Source organism: Schistocerca gregaria, chromosome 4 (assembly GCF_023897955.1).
Source record: "Schistocerca gregaria isolate iqSchGreg1 chromosome 4, iqSchGreg1.2, whole genome shotgun sequence".
In the NCBI taxonomy this organism is placed as follows: Eukaryota; Metazoa; Arthropoda; class Insecta; order Orthoptera; family Acrididae; genus Schistocerca; species Schistocerca gregaria.
Genome location: NC_064923.1, coordinates 678,185,147 through 678,207,441, shown reverse-complemented (window position 1 = coordinate 678,207,441; position 22,295 = coordinate 678,185,147). Strand labels below are relative to the sequence as shown.

The following is a 22,295-nucleotide window of genomic DNA, read 5'->3' as shown; positions in this document are numbered from 1 at the left end:
ATCCTTGTAACCATTGATGCCACATCCCCTATACACAAATATCCCACATGTCCATGGCCTCGCTGCGATGGAGTACTTCCTTTCACGCCGATCACCTGCTACCCTACCTAAAACCTCTTTCCTGATTACCTTAGCCAGTCTCATCCTAACCCACAACTTCAAAACTTTTGAAGGCCAGATATACCAACAACTACAGGGAACAGCATGGGTACCAGGATGGCCCCCTCTTACGCCAACCTATTTATGGGTCGCTTAGAGGAAGCCTTCTTGGTTACCAAAGCCTTCGAACCCAAAGTTTGGTAAGGATTTATTGATGTCATCTTCATGATCTGGACTCACAGTGAAGAAGAACACCAGAATTTCCTCTCCAACCTCAACTCCTTTGGTTCCATCAGATTCACCTGGTCCTACTCCAAATCCCATGCCACTCACCTCGACGTTGACCTCCATATGTCCAATGGCCAGCTTCACACATCCGTCCACATCAAACCCACCAACAAGCAACAGTACCTCCATTTTGACAGCTGCCACCCATTCCATATCAAAGGTCGCTTCCCTACAGCTTAGGTCTTCATGGCAAACGAATCTGCTCTAGTCCTGAATCCCTGAACCATTACACCAATAACCTGAAAACAGCTTTCGCATCCGGCAACTACCCTCCAGACCTGGCACAGAAGCAAATAGCTAGAGCTACTTCCTCATCCCATCAAACCCAGAACCCCCCGCACAGAAGAACCCCAGAAGTGTCCCACTTGTGACAGGATACTCTCCAGGACTGTATCAGACTCTGAATGTGGCTCTCCAGCAGGGATACGACTTCCTGAAATCCTGCCCTGAAATGAGATCCATCCTTCATGAAATCCTCCCCACTCCACCAAGAGAAGCTTTCTATGTGGGCATGAATGGACAAAGGCAGACAGTGTTTGTTGGTAACGAGGACCACCCTGTGGCTAAACATGACTTGGTGCACAGCCAGCACATCTTGGCACAGTGTTCCACCACCTGGGTTATCTGGATACTTCCCACTGACATCAACCTATCAGAACTCCGGAGATTGGAACTTGCCCTTCAATATATCCTCTCTTCCTGTTACCCACCAGGCCTCAACCTCCGCTAATTTCAAGTTGCTGCTGCTCATACCTCACCTGTCATTCAGTAACATCTTTGTGTCTGTACTTCCGCCTCGACTGACATCTCTACCCAAACTCTTTGCTTTTACATATGTCTGCTTGTGTCTGTTACGTTAGGATGTGTGTGTGTGTGTGTGTGTACCTGTCCCTTCTTCCCCCCAAGGTAAGTCTTTCCACTCATGGGATTGGAATGACTCCTTACCCTCTCCCTTAAAACCCAATTCCTTTCGTCTTTCCCTCTCCTTCCCTATTTCCTGATGAAGCAACCGTGGGTTGCGAAAGCTTGAAATTTGTGTGTGTGTTTGTTATTGTTTCTAGCTATGTACCAATGCTTTTGTTTGGTAAGTTACAGAATCTTTGTTTTTAGCTATTAAAGGGGGGAAAAAAAGGATAAAGATGCTGTGACGTACCAAACGGGAAAGCACTGGTAGACAGACACAATAAAAAACACAGAAATATCAAGCTTTCGCAACCCATGGTTGTTTCATCAAGAAAGAGGGAAAGACCAAAAGATGTGGGTTTTAAGGGAGAGGGTAAGGAGTCATTCCAATCCCAGGAGCGGGAAGACTTACCTTAGGGGGAAAAAGGGACAGGTATAGGCGCACGCGTGCAAGCACGCACGCACACGCACGCACGCAAGCCCGCCCGCGCGCGCTCGCACACGCACGCACGCAAGCCCAAAAGCGCGCGCGCGCACACGCACGCACACACACTATATACAAGCAGACATTTGTAAAGGCGAAGAGGTTGGGCAGAGATGTCAGTCGAGGCGGAAGTACAGAGGCAATGATGTTGTTGAGTGACAAGTTATGTGCGAGGGGCAGTAACTTGAAATTAGCGGAGGTTGAGGCCAGGTGGGTAACAGGAAGAGATGATATATTGAAGGGCAAGTTCCCATCTCTGGAGTTCTGTTGAGTTGGTGTCAGTGGGAAGTATCCAGATAACCTGGACAGTGTAACACTGTGCCAAGATGTGCTGGTCATGCACCAAGGCATGTTTAGGCACAGGGTGATCCTCATTACCAACAAACACTGTCTGCCCGTGTCTGTTCATGCGAATGGACATATATATATTTTTAAGAGGAAAAGTTAGATCTCCTATCATGACTGTAGATACACAAGATGTCTGATCAAGCAAGCTGAATGAGAAACCAGATGTCACCAGCACTGATTTAAATGCTCAAAGAGATGAATTAAAAGTTGAATTACCAGCAACTAACTAAAAACTAGGTGAGCTCATAGCTGAGTCACATCAAGAAAACATGGAAGTAACTAACAGAATATTTGAATATGAGTCCACAATCATAAACATAACAAGGAAGTTACGTTTTGGTGTATATCTACACACTGATTTAGTTGTAAATCCATTAACTACAGGTTTTGTCAAATTAGACACTGAGTCAAAATTAACTTCAGACTCAATTGTCAGTTGAAATATTTCAGAACAAAGTACAGATTTAAATAGGGTAAACATTTTCTGTCTCACTTCATCAATTTTGCAGGAGTGTACGTGATTCATTTGAACAAAAGGTTCAGCAAGATGTTAACTATTATCATACACAACTTTCATCTCATATTATTCCAACCTAAACAGTTTGAGAAAGCCTTAAATTTTAACTGAAGTGGTGGAACAAATACATAACAGAATTGTGCTAACAATTTAAAAATGAGTACTTGGATTTTTGTTGTCCTATGACATGGGTGTCTCCATTTCTGACATGTTTAATTTTACATAAGTTTGTATGCAAATAACTTAGCATTAACATTAAGTAAGGAGATTACTGATAAAGATAACAATGTGAGATTTAGTTGCAATATTAAGTTTGGATTTTTTACTATGGCAAATAGAGATTTTAAATGTTTATAGAAAATTAAAAGAAAGCAAATAGATGGAATGGGAGTGGAATGCCAATGGTCAAATGTCTATATTAAGCAAAATGAAGTTTATGCATCAACCGGTGTATCCAAAGTAGCTTCTTAGGATACATTTTTTGACACCACTGACATGGAATGATTATAATTACATGCAGACGCCTCAGGGCATCCAGTAACAGTGGTAGTTATAATTTGTGTCAGAGACAATATAGGCTACATCAGTAGATTTAGGCAAGTACTGCATAGAATAATACTTTACTGTTTGTGGGGTTGTAATGAATGTAAATGTAGCAATCACAATGCTGACAACAAACAGGGCTCCAGTGTGGAAATTGAAAGCTTTCTTAAAACAATTGCTATTCCTTCTCATTTACCTTTTCTCTATTTATGTGCCGTTGTAACTTCAAAAATAAACTATGGAAAATTAATATCATTTTATGTTCAGTAAGTTAATGGGAATGAGTGCTAGCTAAAATAATATACATGCAAGTTAGTTACAAGGATTACTGGTTAAGTGGTCTAGCTGGGGGCTTTGATGAAGATAAGATAAAACTATGCAACAAGCTGAGTTTATTTGTAATCACAATATGTCTTGTATGTCTCAACATAATAGATCTACAAGAGAAGTAAGAATTGTTTTATATAGGATGTTGGCCCTACAACATTTAGAGTGGTAGGAAATAGGGTAGGTGCATCAAGGAAGGAGACCTACCCTATTCTGAGGTAGGGGAAGGATTTAGTTGTATAGGGAAATTATTTCTGTAGAGTAAATGAGGGGTGGTAACAGGAAAAAAGAAGAAATGTATCTAAGGAAGTAGGTGTGAATTTATAAGTTCTATAGAAGTGGAATATTTAGGTTTTTGACACTTACATCATTGCTGAGCGTAAGGAAATGTGTCTAAGTTGTAAAACTTTAAAGAATATAATTGAGTAGAAAAATATTAAAATACAAAGAGAGTGTGAATGTGTATAGTCAAAATAACAGGTGACTAAAAGACAAAGGTGTTGATAAGTACAAGTTATTGGAATGTTTAAGATTGCTAAATTCTCAGAGCAAAGGTTTAAGAAATGGAGGGAGTTATGGAAATGTTGTCCAGAACACTAGGTCAGGGGACTAGAAAGAAAGACTGATTTTTGGGGATTGCCCCACATGAGATTTGAAAACTTGAGAGTTTAAAGTTGGAAGATAGGGCAAGAAGCACAGATTACTGAAAAAAACATCATGCAAGAGATAATAAGAGTGGAAATCTAAGTACATTGTACATAGCAGACATGTGAGGGAGGGAGAGAGGAGGAGGAGTGTGGTGGAGGGCACAGACAACTTGAAAAATAAAAGGTACAGAAAGTCTAAAAGTGAGTGTAGAAAAGGAATAATTATTAAAAATAAATGCTGAGACCTAAGTAATTAATGTAAATTTAGGCAAGGTGAATGGTGAGAACCAAGCACATGTTGTAATGCCAGTTCCCACCCACACAGTTCTGAGAAACTGATGACAGGAAGGAGAATCCAGATGCCACATGTAGTGATACAGAGGCCAAAGCCACGACTGTCATTTTGTAGAGCATGCTCTGATGCTACACAATCTGTCTATGTCCATTGATCCTAAGTGATAAACTGGTTGCAGTTATATCAATTTAGAAGGCTGAGCAGTTGGTACATGAACTGTATCATTCACAGGTGGCATTCCCTTTGTTAGCATATATTTTGCCAGTTAGAAGGCAGATATAGGTGGTGGTAGGAGAGTGCACAGGGCAAGTCTTACAGTGGGGTGGTCACAGGGGTAGGAGCCATAGGGAAGAGAAATGGTTGCACAAGAAGCTTAGGGTCTGAACAGGATATTGTGGAGTTTGGGGGGAGGGGGACATAAAGCTATTCTAGATGTGGCAGGCAAAATGTCAGACAGAATGGACCTCATTTCATTTCAGGGCATGATTTTAGTAAGTAGCTGATTAATACATTTAAGACCACAGAGATGTACCCCTAGAATTTTTTAGAGTCAGCAGTACCAAGATTAGATGTGATGGCTTGGGAAATCTAATTTTGAAGTAGGATGGTGGGGTAATTATGTCCACAGAACACTGATGTGAGAATCATAGTGTACTGCTGTAAAGAGCCTGCATCTGAACAAATATTTTTGCCTCGAACGCCAATGCTGTTCTCCATGGGAGGAAATGTCCGACACAGAAAGGACCACAAATGTCAAAATGTAAGACTGTTGCTTGTTTGTAGGTTTGATGTGAACAGAAGTGTGTACCAGTAGTTGACCCTTGTTGAGGATGAGGTCAACATCAAGGAAAGTTGCATGGGATTTGGAATAGGATCATATGAAACTTAATAGGGAGAATATACTCAGAGATTCCAATAACTTTAAAAGTTCAGTGTCACCATGAGTCCACATAGCAAAAATGTCATCAATATACCTAAGCCAGATCTGTGGCTGAAGGCTTATGGATCCCACAAAAGCCTCCCCCAAGTGACTCACGAAAAGGTTGGCCATGGGAAGGAGCTATCCTGATTGCCACAGCCATGCCTTTGATCTGTTTGCACATCTGTCCCTCAAAGGTAATGTAGTTGTCAGTAAATATAAAACTTATTCAAGTGAGCAGGAAGGGAATAATAGATTTGGAATCAGATGGACCCTGGATGAAGTAATGTTCAGAAGCAGACAGACCATCTACACATGGAATGTTGGTACAGAGGGAGATGGCATCAATAGTGACAATCAAGGTGTGTGATGGGAATGGGATGGACACAGATTTCAGATGATCTAGGAAATGTTTAGTGTTTTTACTACATGTGAGAAGTCTCTGTACTATTGGTTGCAGGTGGTGATCAATCAAGACAGATATACATTCAGTGGCTGCTTTGAGGTGGGTAAGAAGTTCTAGGGATCGAGGTGTTAGTCCTTTTGACGGACCTGAGGTTTTAAGGAGGGACTGTAGGTCAGTTTGTACCACAGGGATGGCTGATACTGTACATAAAAGTGTTAGGACAGGAGACTGGCCCTGACAGTGGTTTATGTACTCCCAATGGTCAAGCACCAAAGCCTGGAGGATAATGATGGAGTCATCATACTTCATACTTCAGGGGAATAAGAGTCTGCAGTTCTGCAGAGGACAGGTTAAGGTCATGTTGCAGGAACCTTAGGAAGGGTTGTGAAGCAACAAAGGATGTTATAAAAACAAAAATAATAAATTATTTGCCAATATAATGTAAATGGATAGGTAAAAAAAAATCTACTCGCCAAGCAGGAGCAGGGGAAAACACACACACACACACACACACACACACACACACACACACACACACACACAATAGGGTTTAACATTTACAAGGCTCTGTCTTCTGCCAGAAAAGTTGAAGGGGAAGGAAGAGGGGTGAAGGACACGGACTGGAAAGGTTTAGGGAAAGGGGTACAGTTCAAATAAGTTACCCAGAACACCAGTTCAGGGGAGACTTACTGGATGTGAAGAGAAGGAAAGACTGATTGTTGTGGACTGCACTGGAGAAGATTAGATAACCTGAGAGTTTAAATGTTGAAGAAAGGGCAACATGCAAGACATAGATTACTACTAACACATAATACATGAGTTAATAACAGTGAAGCAGATTAAAACTGAAGAAACTGCAAGAAGGGAATTTAAGGAGATGGGACCTGGATAAACTGACTAAACCAGAGGTTGTACAGAGCTCCAGGTAGAGCATAAGGGAGCAGTTGACAGGAATGTTGGAAAGAAATACAGTAGAAGAAGAATGGGTAGCTCACACGCATGAAGTAGTGAAGGCAGCTGAGGATCAAGTAGGTAAAAAGATGAGGGCTAGTAGAAATCCTTGGGTAACAGAAGAAATTCTGAATTTAATTGATGAAAGGAGAAAATATAAAAATGCAGTAAATGAAGCAGGCAAAAGGGAATACAAACGTCTCAAAAATGAGATCGACAGGAAGTGGAAAATGGCTAAGAAGGGATGGCTAGAGGACAAATGTAAAAATGTAGAGGCTTATGTCACTAGGGGTAAGATAGATACTGCCAACAGGAAAATTAAAGAGACCTTTGGAGAAAAGAGAACCACTTGCATGAATATCAAGAGCTCAGATGGAAACCCAGTTCCAAGCAAAGAAGGGAAAGCAGAAAGGTGGAAGGAGTATACAGAGGGTCTATACAAGGGCGATGTACTTGAGGATAATATTGTGGAAATGGAAGAGGATGTAGATGAAGATGAAATGGAAGATGCGGTACTGCGTAAAGAGTTTGACAGAGCACTGAGTCAAAACAAGGCCCCCGGAGTAGACAACATTCCATTAGAACTACTGATGGCCTTGGGAGAGCTTGTTCTGACAAAACTCAACCATCTGGTGAGCAAGATGTATGAGACAGGCAAAAAAACCCTCAGACTTCAAGAAGAATATAATAATACCAATCCCAAAGAAAGAAGGTGTTGACTGATGTGAAAATTACTGAACTATCAGTTTAATAAGTCATAGCTGCAAAATACTAACACGAATTCTTTACAGACGAATGGAAAAACTGGTATAAGCTGACCTCAGGGAAGATCAGTTTGGATTCCGTAGAAATATAGGAACACGTGAGGCAATACTGACCTTACGCTTTATCTTAGAAGAAAGATTAAGGAAAGGCAAACCAACATTTCTAGCATTTGTAGACTTAGAGAAAGCTTTTGACAATGTTGACTGGAATACTCTCTTTCAAATTCTAAAGGTGGCAGGGGTAAAATACAGGGAGCAAAAGGATATTTACTGGTTGCACAGAATCCAGATGGCAGTTATGAGAGTCGAGGGACATGAAAGGGCAGGAGTGGTTGGGAAGGGAGTGAGACAGGGTTGTAGCCTATCCCCGATGTCATTTAATCTGTATATTGAGCAAGCAGTGAAGGAAACAAAGGAAAAATTTGGAGTAGGTATTAAAATACATGGAGAAGAAATAAAAACTTTGAGGTTAGCTGATGACATTGTAATTCTGTCAGAGACAACACAGGACTTAAAAGAGCAGTTGAACGGGATGGATAGTGTATTGAAAGGAGGATATAAGATGAACATCAACAAAAGCAAAACGAGGATAAAGGAATGTATTCGAATTAAGGCGGGTGATGCTGAGGGAATTATATTAGATAATGAGACACTTAAACTCGTAAAGAAGTTTTGCTATTTGGGGAGCAAAATAACTAATGCTGGTCAAAGTAGAGAGGATATAAACTGTAGACTGGCAATGGCAAGGAAAGCATTTCTGAAGAAGAGGAATTTGTTAACATCGAGTATAGATTTAAGTGTCAGGAAATCGTTTCTGAAAGTATTTGTATGGAGTGTAGCCATGTATGGGAATGAAACATGGATGATAAATAGTTTGGACAAAAAGAGAATAGAAGCTTTCGAAATGTGGTGCTACAGAAGAATTCTGAAAAGTAGATGGGTAGATCACATAACTAATGAGGAAGTATTGAATAGAATTGGGGAGAGGAGGAGATTTTGGCACGACTTGACAATAAGAAGGGACTGGTTGGTAGGAGATGTTCTGAGGCATCAAGGGATCACAAATTTAGCATTGGAGGGCGGCGTGGAGGGTAAAAATCATACAGGGAGACCAGAGATGAATACACTGAGCAGATTCAGAAGAATATCGGTTGCAGTAAGTACTGGGAGATGAAGAAGCTTGCACAGGATAGAGTAGCATGGAGAGTTGCATCATACCAGTCTCAGGACTGAAGGCCACAACATCATTAAGACTGAATAGCAAAGTGCATTGTATAGGGGGATAGGTGAAAATTAGACAAGTTAGTAAATGAAAGATGTAGAAAACTAAAATGAAATAAAGAAAGGAGTAGTTTGAATAAATGCTGAGACAGAAGGAAAGACCATAAATTAAGGCCAGGTGGATGGCAAGGACAAAGGGCATGTTTTAGTGCTAGTTCCAATCTGCAGAGTTCTGAAAAACTGGTGGCTGGGTGAAAAATCTAGCATGCATGTGGTGAAACTGACACCAAGGAAATGACTGTCATGTTTTACAGCATGCTCTACAACAGGGTAGTTTGTGTTGCCTATACACGCCCTCTGCCCATGCTCATTCATCAAGACTGAAAACTGGATGGTAGTCATGCCGATGTAATAGGCCGTACAGTGTTTACATAACAGCTGGTATATGACAGGTCATTTCACAGGTGGCTCTCACTTTGATAGTATATGTTTTGCCAGTTGCAAGGCTGGAATAGGTGGTAGTAGGAGGGCGCACAGGGCATGACTTGCAGTGGGGACAATCACAAGGGTAGGGGTTATAGGGTAGGGAGATGGGTGCAGAAGGAGCATAAGGTCTGACAAGAATACTGAGGAGTTTGGGAGGGTGACAAAAAGCTATCCTAGGTGTGGTGGGCCCAACCTCAGATAGAATGGATCTCATTTCAGGACATCATTTCAGGACATCATTTTAGGAAGTCATGCTCTTGTCAAAGTAGCTGATTGATACATTCAAGCCCAGGAATTGCTGCTGGGGGAGCATGCAGGGAAAAGGTAGGAGAGAAGGTGGGTCAGCTAGGTGCAGTCAGTAAGATAGGTAGAGGGCAGTGGGGGGGGGGGGGGGGGGGGCAGGAGAGAGACAGGAGAAGAGGTAGTGGGAAAGGGGAGAAGTAAAAAGAAAGGCTGCATTGGTGGAATAGAGGGCTGTGTGTGGTGTAATGAGAACAGGGAAGTGACTAGGCGGGTAAGAACAATGACTAATGAAGATTGAGGACAGGGGGTTATGAGAATGTAGGATATATTCCGGGGAGAGTTCCCACCTGAGCAATTCAGAAAATCTGGTGTTTGTGGGGGAAGGATCAAAATCACAAAGTCTCTGAAGCAATCATTGAAATGAAGAACATAATGATGGGCAGCATAGTCAGCAACTGGGTGGCTCAGCTGTTTCTTGGCCACAGTTTGCTCATGGCCATATATGCAGAAAGAGAGCTTGTTGGCAACCACACTTATGTAGATGGCAGCACAGTGGTTCAAGCTTAGCTTGTAGGTCACGTGATTGGTTTCACAGGTAGGCCTGTCTTTGATGGGATACATAATGCTTGTGACCAAACTGAAGTAGGTGGTGGTGGAGGATGTATGAGACAGGTCTTGCATCTAGGTCTATTGCAGGGATATGACCTGTGCAGCAAAGGACTGGGAGCAGGGACTGTGTAGGTATGGACAAGGGTATTGTGTAGGTTCAGTTTGCCACTGAATAGATCTGTGGGAGGCATGGGAAGGACAGCGGGTAGGACATTACTCATTTGAGTGCATGACAAGAGGTAGTTGAAACCCTGGTGGAGTTGCTCCAGTCGGTGTACCGACTCACCAAGGGAATGTCCCTCTGTGGCTGGATGGTGAGATTTTGAGAGATGGTGGGTGACCGTAAAGATAAGGCATGGGAGATCAATGTAGGGAGGGGGGGCATAATTACTGTCTGTAAATGCCTCGGTGAGACCATCAGTGTATTTTGAAAGTGACCACTCATCATTGCAGATGCGACAGCCACAAGTGGCTAGGTTGTATGGAAGGAACTTCTTGGTATGGAATGGGTGGCAGTTGTCAAAGTGGAGGTACTGCTGGTCGTTGGTAGGTTTTATATGGGCAGAGGTACTGAAATAGCCATGTGTGAGGTGTAGGTCAACATCAAGGAAAGTGGATTGTTGGTTTGAGTAGGACCAGGTGAAGTGAGTGGGGAAGAAGGTGAAGTTCTGGAGGAATGTAGATAGGGTGTCCTCACCCTCAATCCAGATCACCAAGATGTCATCAACGAATATGAAATGAGGGGTTTCTGGGTGTTTAGGAAGAATTTCTCTATATGGCCCTTGAATAGGTTGGCATAGGATGGTGCCTTGTGGGTGCCCATAGCTGTACTCCAGATTTGTTTGTAGGTAATGCTTTCACAGGAGAAGTGATTGTGTCTGAATATATAGTTGATCATGGCAATTAGGAGGGAAGTTGTTGGTTTGGAATCTATCGGGTGCTGGGAAAGACCGTGTTCAATAGAAGTAAGGCCATGGGCATTAGGGATGTTAGTGCAAAGTGAGGTGGCATCAGTAGTGAGGAGCTTAGTACCATGTGATACAGGAACAGGAACTGCTGTGAGTCAGTGGAGGAAATGGGGGCACAGTAACCAGTCATAACGGGGCATCCTGGGCGGTTGGGTTTATGGACTTTAGGAAGTATGTAGAAGGTAGGAGTGTGGGGAGGGCTAGTGGTGAGGAGAGAGAGGGACTCAGGGGAGAGATTCTAGTATGGATTAAGGATTTGAGGAGGGACGGGAGATCCTGATGGATTTCTGGAATGGGGTCACTGTGGCAGGATATGTAGGTAGATGAATCTGACAGGTGGTGGAGTCCTCCTGCTTGGTAATCCTTGTGGTTCAAGATAAGAGTGGTGGAGCATTTATCAGCAGGTAGGATTAAAAGGTCAGGATCAGTTATTAGGTGGTGGATTGCAGTTCTTTCTGAAGATGTGGGGTTAGTTCGCATGTTGAGGGATTTGGGGATTGTTGGTGAGGAAAGGACCAAGGCTAAATTCTGGAAAGTTAACAGGGGGTGATTTGGGGGCAGTGGGGATGCATCATGGTTGACTGGAGGATTGAACTGAGTCAAGTAGGATGCAACAACAATCTTCAGTTGAGATTCATTGGTAGGATTGGTGGCGAAAAAGAGTTTCCACTGTAGGGAAGGGAGAAGGTGCAAAGGTCTTTAACAAGTCCTTCGCAACTGAATTTGTGAGTGGGGCAGAAGGTGAGACCTTTGGAAAGGGCTCATATTTCTGTTTGGCTGAGATTTTTGGAGGAAAGGTTCATGACTGTATTTTGGGTCCTTTAAGTAGTGGATTATGTGTCATGGTGGAGGGATCTTGGAAGGTGGGGTAAATGTAGTAGGTCTGCAAGACAGGGATTGTCAGCTATGAAGGGACATGATGGATGTTTGGAGGTTGTTGTAGAGGTGGTGGACAATGGTAGTCTGAGGTGGGAGTAGGAAGTGAGCAGGCTGGAGGGTTCTTTGAGGTGGAGCTGTGATTATTGCTCTAGTTCCTGGAGGGCAAGAGTTTCAGTATGTGTTATCACTCACCTCAAGCATCTCACTGAGGCCTTTACAAACTGTAATACCCCCCCCCCCCCCCTGCCCGCCACCCCCAACCTTGTACAGAAACAATCTCCCATGCCTTATCTTTCCAGTCACACACCACCTCCTGAAGTTCCACTGTCCTGTTACAGAGGAGTATTCCCCTTGTGATTCAGTACCACCCATGACTGGAGCAACTGGCTCATATCCTTGTGTTAGACATAGATGTAAGACTTGTTCCATGCATCCTCCCACCACCATCTACTCCAGTCCGGTCACAAACATCACCTATCCCAACAAAGGCAGGGCTGCCTGTAAAACCAGTCATGTGAACTACAACCCAAGCTGCAACCACTGTGCTGCATTCTACATGGGCATGACAACCAATAAGTTGTCTGTCTGCATGAATGGCCACCGACTAACTATGGCTGCCCTGGACCATCCTGTTGCTGAGGACACCATCCAAAACAACGGTCTTCATTTCAATGTCTTCTTCACAGCCTCTGTCATCTGGATCCTTCCCATAAACATCAGATTTTCTGAATTGAGCAGGTGGGAACTCTCCCTGCAATATATCCTACATTCCTGTAATCATCCTGTCCTCAGTCTTCGTTAGTCATTGTCCTTACGTTCCTAGCCATTTCCTTGTTCTCATTCCAACACACACAGCCCTCTATTCCACTAATGCAGCCAGTCTCTTTACTTCTGTCCTTTCCCACTACCTCCAGCCATAACTCTCTCCTGCCCTCTGTCTAACCTCCTGACTGCACCTAGAAGCCCCATCCTCTTTCCACCTTGTCCCTGCACACTCCCCCCAGCAGCACTTTACCATCCCCCAGCCTTACTGTCTGGCAACTATCCTTTTCATAACTTCATTATTTGGCACTCATTCTAAGTTACTGGACAGGACTGTCAATCAACTGCAGAGAGGAGCACTCTTTGTAATTATTCATATATGATTTGTTATCAGTCCTCCACCCAGCGTGCTAATGCAGATGCAGAAATGAAGTTGCTGGTGGGATCTGATCCAGAGTTTGATAAACAGGAGGTTCTCGTTTTTGCATTGAATGATACCTTGCAGCAGACACTGCTGGATTTTCCTTTGATGGCATGAGATGTCACAACTGCCATGGCCACCAAGCTAACTTTCTGGAAAATTGTTTCAGCAGTCCTGTCAAAATGGCCTAAGTGCACTCCTTCATGAGTGGACTTGGCTTGGGGAACAGTTTTCCTACTAAATGCCGAACTCGGAGTTGCCACACAGGAGCAAAAAATTGAGTGGTTGTCCAGACAGTACTGTGTTTTCAGACGTCATACACTCCAGCTGCTGCATGTGTCTCACTGGTGAATGTCTTGTATGGAGGATTTGACATTGCATCATGTCTATTGGCTGGAAATTAATCACAATATTAAAGATCTCATATGGTCTTGCATGGTCTATGCACTGAATCAGGTTGCACCACCACATTAATTTTCCCCTTGGCCAGTCCCAGAGAACCCTTGGGACAGGGTGCAAGTTACTTTGCTAGGTCCAATTTTGGGAAGCAAGTGGTTTTTGGTACTAGACGACTGGATGCCTTGTAAAATTTCCTGTATGTTGCAAAACTGACTACAAACATGTCAACAGCAACTGTTACCAAGTTGTCAGGATGTTTTTCTGTCAAGGGCTCCTCTCAGACCCTCATATCTTACAATGGTCTGTAATTTCTGTCATGGTAGTTTGAGGATTTTTGAACTCGCAACAGCATCCAGCATCTGATTACCACCCTGTATCACCCAGCTTGACTCAGATGTGGAGCACTTTGTGTGAAAGTTCAAGACACAAATGAATAAATATGTACCTCCCTCATCATGTGACAATGTACTGTCTAATTTTCTAGCCATGTACCAGGCATCACAGGTTGATGGGTGCAATCAGGTGGAATATTTGCATAGGTGTCAACAATGGGATCTCTTGTTGCACGCTAGCCAAATGACCTGGGCAGTCAGGGCCCACCATGTTTTCCTATTGGGCTGCTATTTGGGGCTGGTATTTTAGGTGTCAGTAGAGTTAGCTGCCAGCTGTAGGGATGAGCCACAAAGGTCAGCATTTGCTTTTGGTGGATGTCAGTTGGAAGTAGGCTGATACATCATTCTAATCAATTACAAACTGACCCGTTGGGCCTGGGATGACACCATCTCCACACCAGCCAGTTATGATGTTTACCCAGTAGGAAGATTCCAACTATGGCAATGCACACACCCTCTACCAGACCAATCACATCCTCCACCATCCTACTGTTACCCATGGAATAGAGCTCGGGCAGCTATTGCTCCTACAGCTCCTCATGCAAGCCCATGGGCTTGGAACTAGCACCCTCCTTTCCCGTTTCCCCTTAACCCTTTCCTTGATAGCCTGTGAATGAGTCATTGCCAATGGGCCAGCCAGTACACCAGCCACCACAACCTTCCCCAATTCTGGAAAAAACAGCTGCATCAGTGTTGCCTATTTAAATAATGGACTGGCTGCCACTAAATCTCATGCCCTCTGGTTTTGTAGTGAAAGTTATGCTTTTGGCCCTACATAGAGTTTTCAAGGGTATGGGATTTAGTTCCATGCCAGCAGATATCAATATGGATGTAGATGAGGTGGCATCAGTTCCATAGCAGAGTAGTGTGGCAAAATGTGCATGCAGAGCATTGTGTGGGCAATACTGTTGATACACGTGCTTATTTTCTGGCAAATATAGTCTGGGCCCATCAGTTCTAACACTGAAATCAGCCAAATCAGACTTGACTCCCACACCATACTGTGCTTTGGATTGCACATTCTAGTTGTTCAGTCATCTGCACTATTTACATTCATTTTATGTTTTTCTCCACATCCATATCTATGCAGTATTCGGACACACTGCACACCTGCTGATTGGGCCACAGGCCAATTTTCTTTTCCTCTTCTGCGGTCCAGCTCCTTTGCTCCTGTTGTTGAGAGAATTTCTACTGACAGGATGATTTCTTATCATTGTCACACTGAGCAGATACGAAAGCTAGGAAATACAAGTCTTTCATTCAATCAAATAAAAGAAAATCAGTGTTGATTTTTTCTGGCTAAGGGATTGACAGCTGATGTACGACTCGCTAACTGACAAAGAAGTTTATTCTTAGGATTGACAAACATAATGTCTAAGCCATTACATATTTTTGTTGAGTCTTCTTGCTGATTATTTGAGTATTTCTAAGCTTTTTGCTGCTAAGACATTTAAAGTATGATACAAGGGTTTTGCTTAATATGAAAGAACTTTTTTGTTAAATAACTCACTAAAAGTGTATTCATTACTTTAAATCAATGATAATCATCTGTGTGAATGCTGGATATTTGATTTTTATCCACGTTTTTGAAATAATTCACTTATTATATGCTCCTCCTACAAGAAATTATTATTTCTTACTTTTAATCATGAAGACAAGTTTTTGTCACCTATGGGTCTCACTTTATTTCAGTAGCGATCCACAGATGTCACAGGTGTTTGAAATGAGTGGGTTATCAGATGGTAGCAAAATATTGGTTTTCTTCAGAGAATAGCTTTATAAAATAAAATGCAAGTCCTCCATAATACCTTCTAGTGTTTAAAATGTAAACCATCTTATCATTTATACATATTTAAAACAGTTTTATAATTTTGGTGATTGTATATGTTTGATATTGAGACATACTTACATATAACAGTGTTGTGAGAGACTTAAACTGCTTCAGTTTTAGTTTCTGCCAGAAGAATTTACTGCTACATAATTTCAATATAGAACAGCCAGAAGTGAGACGCAGCCACGACATTTCTGTTAAACTGAAATAATGAAATTAGTTTCACAGTTAACAAATGATTGTGTGTGTGTGTGTGGAAAGGAGGAGGGGAGAAAGGAGAGGCCATGAGGGAGAAAGGGGGAGGGTTATGCCTTAAGTAGTGTAAGGAAACCACAGGAAACTTAAGTCTGGATGGCTGGATGGCAATTTGAACCAGTGTCCTTCAAAAAGTGACTGAGATTTCTTATTACATTGACATCTCACTTAGTAAAACACACACACACACACACACACACACACACACACACACACACACACACACACACACACACACACACACACAATGAATGATAAACACTTTAGACAAGGAGAGAACAAAAGCTTTTGAAATGTGGCACTACAGAAGAATGCGGAAAGGCACATTCTGAGACATCAAGGGATCACCAATTTAGTAATAGACGGAAGTGTGGGGGTAAAATCACAGAGGGAGACCATGAGGTGAGTACAGTAAGCAGGTTATAAGGATGTAAGTTGCAGCTGTTATTTGGAGATAAAGAGCTTTCACAGGACAGAGTAGCATGGAGAGTTGCACCAAACCAGTCTTCAGACTGAAGACACAACAACAAGAACAACAACAACAACAACAACAACATTCCTTGAGAGTGGTGTCAATTCAACCTCCAAACATTGCACTGTTAAAACAGGGTTTTCAGAGCATACATGCTATTATTTTTGCACACATTATAGAAAGCTGACACACTGGCACATGAAAAACTGTGAATGGTGTCAAGACAAGGTAGACAAGCATAAAAAGTTCATGGAAAAAGTAGTTCAGTGTGTAGAGGAACAGCTGTCAAGGTACAGAATTTTACAAAAGTTAAAATAGAAATACTTTTTATTGATGACAGATTTCACCTTACACCAGTCAGTATAAACAAGTAACTCTCTATGTGCGTTTAAATATTTGTTTTTAAGAAAGTTATTGATGCAGCCTGGTAAAAGTTCAACTTTTTCCATGGAGTATACATGACAGTGAGTAGTTAGCATTAGGGCATTTGTGCACAGGGATAGTAGTTACCACTATCATCTGTTATCCATCCAATGGATAAGAATACATCATACTGATAATAGAAAATGTGGTAGACTGTGCATTTATTGGCACTCGTAACATATTCTCAAAAATTTAAAAGTCTCTAATGACAAGGTAGTTCATGAAATGTAGTTACTATATAAGCTTGTAATACTGATTCAGTGTTTTAGACAGAAGTAATAAACAGTTTTTGGTTGGGAAGTATTACATTTCATTTAAAAAATATTTTAGGGAAAATCAATCAATGGAAAATCTGGGATGGAATGTAAAATTATAATGAAAAGGATAGTTGCTACTCATCATATAGTGGAGATGCTGAGTTGCAGAAAGGCACTACAGAAAGACTGTCAGAAAGTTAGGGAGTTGGTGGCTTGACACTCATTATCTGTAGTCATTAAACTGAAATTATAACATGGAACCTTATACAGTTGAAATTAAACCAAGTACACACAGTGTGGTTTGTGTGTGTGTGTGTGTGTGTGTGTGTGTGTGTGTGTGTGTGTGTGTGTGTGTGTGTGTGTGTGTGTGTTTGTTTTTTTGGGGGGGGGGGGAGGGGAGGGGGAATGGAGCTGGGAAGGTAACATGAACATAAGATGGAAGATCCACTGTTTTCTGTGTTTGGTGACAGTCCCAGTGGTATTTTACTGTTGTAGATGTTTGAAATGGAGGGTGGAGGAGAGGGGAGGGGGGAGTAAATTAAAATAATTCCAAAGAACTAACACTGCTCAAGAGAAGGTTCACAAATTATTTATGCGTGCAACTGAAGGAGAAACTTTAAACATTGGAAATGATAAAATTTTCTGTTAATCTCATATTAAAATGAATCTGTATCAGTAGACTAGACAGCAAAAAAAAGTGGCAGCGGAAAACTGCAGGCTGTCAGAGTCCGGTATAGAACTTACTTGTATAAAATGCAACATGCCATTTTTCTGGATTATGTTGAGAAAATGTGTAAGAGGAATTATTAAGTGATGTATCATGCACATATAGTCCTGAAGCTATTCTAGAGCCATCCAAGTAGACAAAATATTTTCTGGAAATAAAATACAATGTAATTGTGTATATGTACAGTAAACAGACCCTTAACATAAATTTTTTTTCCTGGTTGTCACTGCAGCTGTATTGTCATCCTGCAAGCTTTCAATGTAAGTGGACAGGGGCTTGATTCCATGTAAAGTAACAACAATTCTTTTTATTTATTTTTGTTCCTTGCTGTAAGACATATGGACTATATGGAAAACATCCCTCTATTCTGATGACGTGCAGTTAATTTTCCACAGTATCTGAGATAGTTTCATACTATGGCAAACAAACAAACAATTCCAATGATCTCTTCCTGTACTTTGTATTGAGATGATAAATGGTGTACAAACATTCAAAATATATAAATGCTCTGTACTGCACACATTGAGTGAAAGTCACTTCCATTATATAAATTAAAACATGTCTATGTGTAATTAGTTAATGGTACAACATTGACATAATGATAAGAAAAAATATACGTTTTGATTATTTGTAACTGCGTTCTGTACTATTCTTACCTACATTATTATATTACCCTATGATTATTGCATGGATTACAGTTGGCCTCTGATTTTATTAAATATTTTTAAGTATCTACGATGAATACAATTTAAATGTGTGATAAACGTGATATCCAGATCAGTAATTGCTGTACTCTCTCTGCCAACTCCCCAATTTAATGAAGTAAGAAGCTCAAATGTGACAACTGTTGATCACTATCTTTTCAAAAAGGAAGGTCTTGTCACCTGCTTTAGGAAGGCTAAATTCTTTAGCTCTGTGGCGTCGACACACGGATCGATACGCTAAAACATGATACGTGTATAGTATCTTCGATTGATGTTCTTTGTAGGTTGACTTCCGGGAATCAGTTCCCATCTGTACCCTGTGCTGTACAGTTGATTATGAATAAAGTATTGTGATAGGAAGCGAGAGACGTGGTTATTACCTTCCCACCCTTGCGCCTTCCTCAGTGGTGACCCCGACTTTCGAATTTCGAGTTAAAAGTGACTGCCGCGCCGGCTTCCGTGTTCCGCGTGGACCTCTGTTCATTACACAATGGCCCTTTACAACACGCCGCCGCCGCCGCCGCCCGGTTTTCACCAGCAACAGCAAGTAGGTTCGAGCACGCAAGCTGTGTTCGGCGTCCGACATGAATATCCACAGTCCTACAGCCTCGAGAACCCAGGGACCTCATCAGGTGCAGTTGTTTTGAACATGCCGCCAGCGGTTTCCGACTCCGGCTTTGTCAGCCCCGAAGTAATCCAGTTTTCACCGCATACCAGTGCTAGAAGCCTTTATACACGGGTGCCGAACGTTAATGCAAGTGCTGTAAATATAGGGGAGCATAGTTTTCATAATGTGCCACAGCAGGACGCCTGTTCGAATGTGCAAGCTCCATGTGTGTATCACTCTGCGCCTGCTGCACGCTACGTGAATGACACTTGCCAATCCGTTACTCCGAGTGTTCATCAGTGCATTAATTTGAGTGCGTCAGGCCCCAGCAACCTCATCAGTGACTCCGTGATGGACCATTTCGCTGCAGACGTTGAAGATCAATGGCATCACAACCTGTCGAACAACTTTGGCCTTCCGCCACAGCAATCAGTCCCGCTTCGCTCCGTGCCGGGGTTCGTGCTAACGGACTTCGCTTCTCCTACAGGAACTGCCAACACAGCTGGCACATCAGCTTCCTCTCTACTGCCTCCACGACGCCAAGTTAGCTTTGACTTGCCTACTCCTGCGTGCGCGAGCGGCCGTCAGCACGCTTCAACCTCCGGTTTGTCTAACCTACCGAAACTTCCAGCTTTTAAACCTGCTTACCCAGAGTTCTGGTTCAACCTGTTGGAGCAAACTTTCAGTGTCTGTGCACTCGATGACAACGCTCATTTCACATGTCTCATGAACCACCTCCACGACCACCTCGACTTAATTTACGACTTGGTTAAGTCACCTCCTCCGAACGAGAAATACGTTACAGCTAAACAAACAATACTGGAATGTGTCTCGAAGACAAGAAGAGAAAATGTTTGGCAGCTCGTCTATGAAGAACGCCTCGGCGACAGTCTCAGCTGTGGCGATGTCTTCAACTTCTCGTCGGTGAACGCGACATGCCAGACGACACACTCACCGAGATTTGGACGGAAAAGCTGCCTCTATCTGTTCAAACCGCTATCTCCGCCTACAAAGATAGACCTAACAGCGAACGCTTGCGCGCTGCCGACCGAGCTTACTCTGCTCTACAACATGAACGCCGTGCCCAACAGTCTGGCAGCTACGCCAGTTTCCAACCACAGCCCGGATACCAACGTGGACGCCCTACGAAACCTAAGTCAGTCAAGCTCGCAGCACTACCGGCAACTTCAAGTCCGCGAAACAACAGTGCATCTGACCCAGCAGAAGATTCTGGGCCGCCGCCGCCTGACCACTCGCAGGAGCAGGCGTCCCCCCGTAAATACTGTTTCTTCCACGCAAGATTCGGGGAACAAGCATGCAATTGTAAACCGCCGTGCTCATACCCAAACTTCAATCGCAGGTAGGCAGCGGCGCCACCTCCTGCGAGGTAAGCAACTGGCGACGTCCCACGCTCCATTCTGTGTCCAACGCTAATGCTTCGAAAGGCCGCGTCTATGTCCGCGACCGGAACTCGGGCACAAACTTTCTCATCAATACGGGCGCAGATGTTTCCCTACTTCCACCCCGTCTCGCTACTGACAAGATCCGACCACAAAAAACTGTCCTACATGCGGTGAACTCATCTAATTTGTCGTGCTCGGGTTCTACTTCGTATACAGTGTCCCTCTCGCCTGAGTGCAACCTGCAGTGGTCCTTCCTGGTGGCTGACATCAGCGAGCCCATTGTGGGAATAGACTTCCTACGACACCAGAAACTGTGGCCTGACCTCGTCAAAAACACAGTGTTCTACTATCCTAAGCAGAAACACATCCCGTGTGCCTTGCCGTGCGCGAATACTATCACAAAACAGGTCCGCCTGGCTAGGAAGTGTAACAACCCCTCCCCCGAGCTCCTGTCATGGACCAATAAGTGGCTCACGGAGCGTGTTGAGTCTACACGCCTGCGTCTGGAACAACTGGAGTTAGGTTTTCGCCTCAATGACTTAAGTAACGAGTTATCTTCAGCACGGCAGCGGCTTGCAGCAGACGACGCATCGGCGGCACACAAGGTTAGTCAGTGCAACTACAGTGTTCTCGCACCCGAGTGCATTTGTGACAGTATACCGCATAAACTGTGCAGTTTCCGCGCTCCCGCCAGCCCGAACCATGTAAATCCGAGTGCTGATTCATCTCCTTCCTCGTTCAGGCAGCTAACTTCCACGGCGCAGGTTAACGTTTTTGACAGACTGCCACCAGCTGTTCATTCGCGCCCGCTAGCGCCACCAAGCTCGACAGCGGCACCCTCGGTTACTAGTACACAGTGTACCAACCTTGTTTCGCGTAGCTCACTTGTTGGCAACTCCCAGCTAACCAACAGTTGGCACTCATACAAACTTTCGCCGGCCGCGCCACAGCCCAGCCTAGCGGCCGCCGCGCGCACTACGCCACAGGCAGACGCCTCTCGCACAGCGTCGTGCGTTGCCGTGGTTACCAACGGAACCGCCCACAAACTTCGCTTGCTAGACGGACCGCCTATCTCTTGCCGCCCACGCCGTATCAAGCCAGAATTAATGAAAGTGGCTCGCGAACAAATAGACGAGCTCTTAACAGCTGGTGTGATTGAACCATCTGCCGGATGCTGGGCGTCGCCTATCCACTTCGTCACAAAAAGAGACGGCACCTGGCGTATGGTCGGCAACTATACTAAGTTGAACTCACGGACTATCATAGACAAGTACCCAGTTCCTAATGTCGCGGATTTTAACCATGCTCTGGCAGGCGCCAAGTATTTCTCAGTAGTGGACTGTAAGAGGGCGTATCACCAAATTCCGATGGCTCCCGAGGATATCGAGAAAACAGCTGTTACAACACCTTTCGGCCTTTTCCAGTACCGATTCATGCCCTTTGGCCTCCGCAACGCCGCACAAACTTGGCAGAGATTCATAAACGAGGTGTTGTTTCATTTGGATTTTTGTTTTGTGTACCTGGACGATATTCTAATCTTCAGTCCCACCTTGCAAAAGAACAAGGAACACTTGCAGATTGTTAAAGACACCCTTACCGCTGCTGGTGTTGAACTAAATAATAAGAAGCTCCAGTTGCACCAGACTTCGGTAAGATTCTTAGGCTACATAGTGTCAGCTAAGGGCCTCACTCCTCCCGAGGATAAAATCAAACCTGTTTTGGACTTGCCACGCCCTCACACATTC

General features: G+C 43.4%; 1 protein-coding gene across 2 annotated transcripts in view; it reads right to left on the bottom strand.

Annotated features, from left to right (window-relative positions):
* LOC126267457 (uncharacterized) overlaps positions 1–22,295 on the bottom strand; it is a 395,985-nt gene that overhangs the window by 45,900 nt on the left and 327,790 nt on the right. For both annotated transcript variants that reach the window (XM_049972726.1, XM_049972727.1), the window contains exon 19: positions 15,781–15,904. In XM_049972726.1, the coding sequence (XP_049828683.1) occupies positions 15,781–15,904 (124 nt within the window). The remainder of the gene's footprint in view (positions 1–15,780; positions 15,905–22,295) is intronic.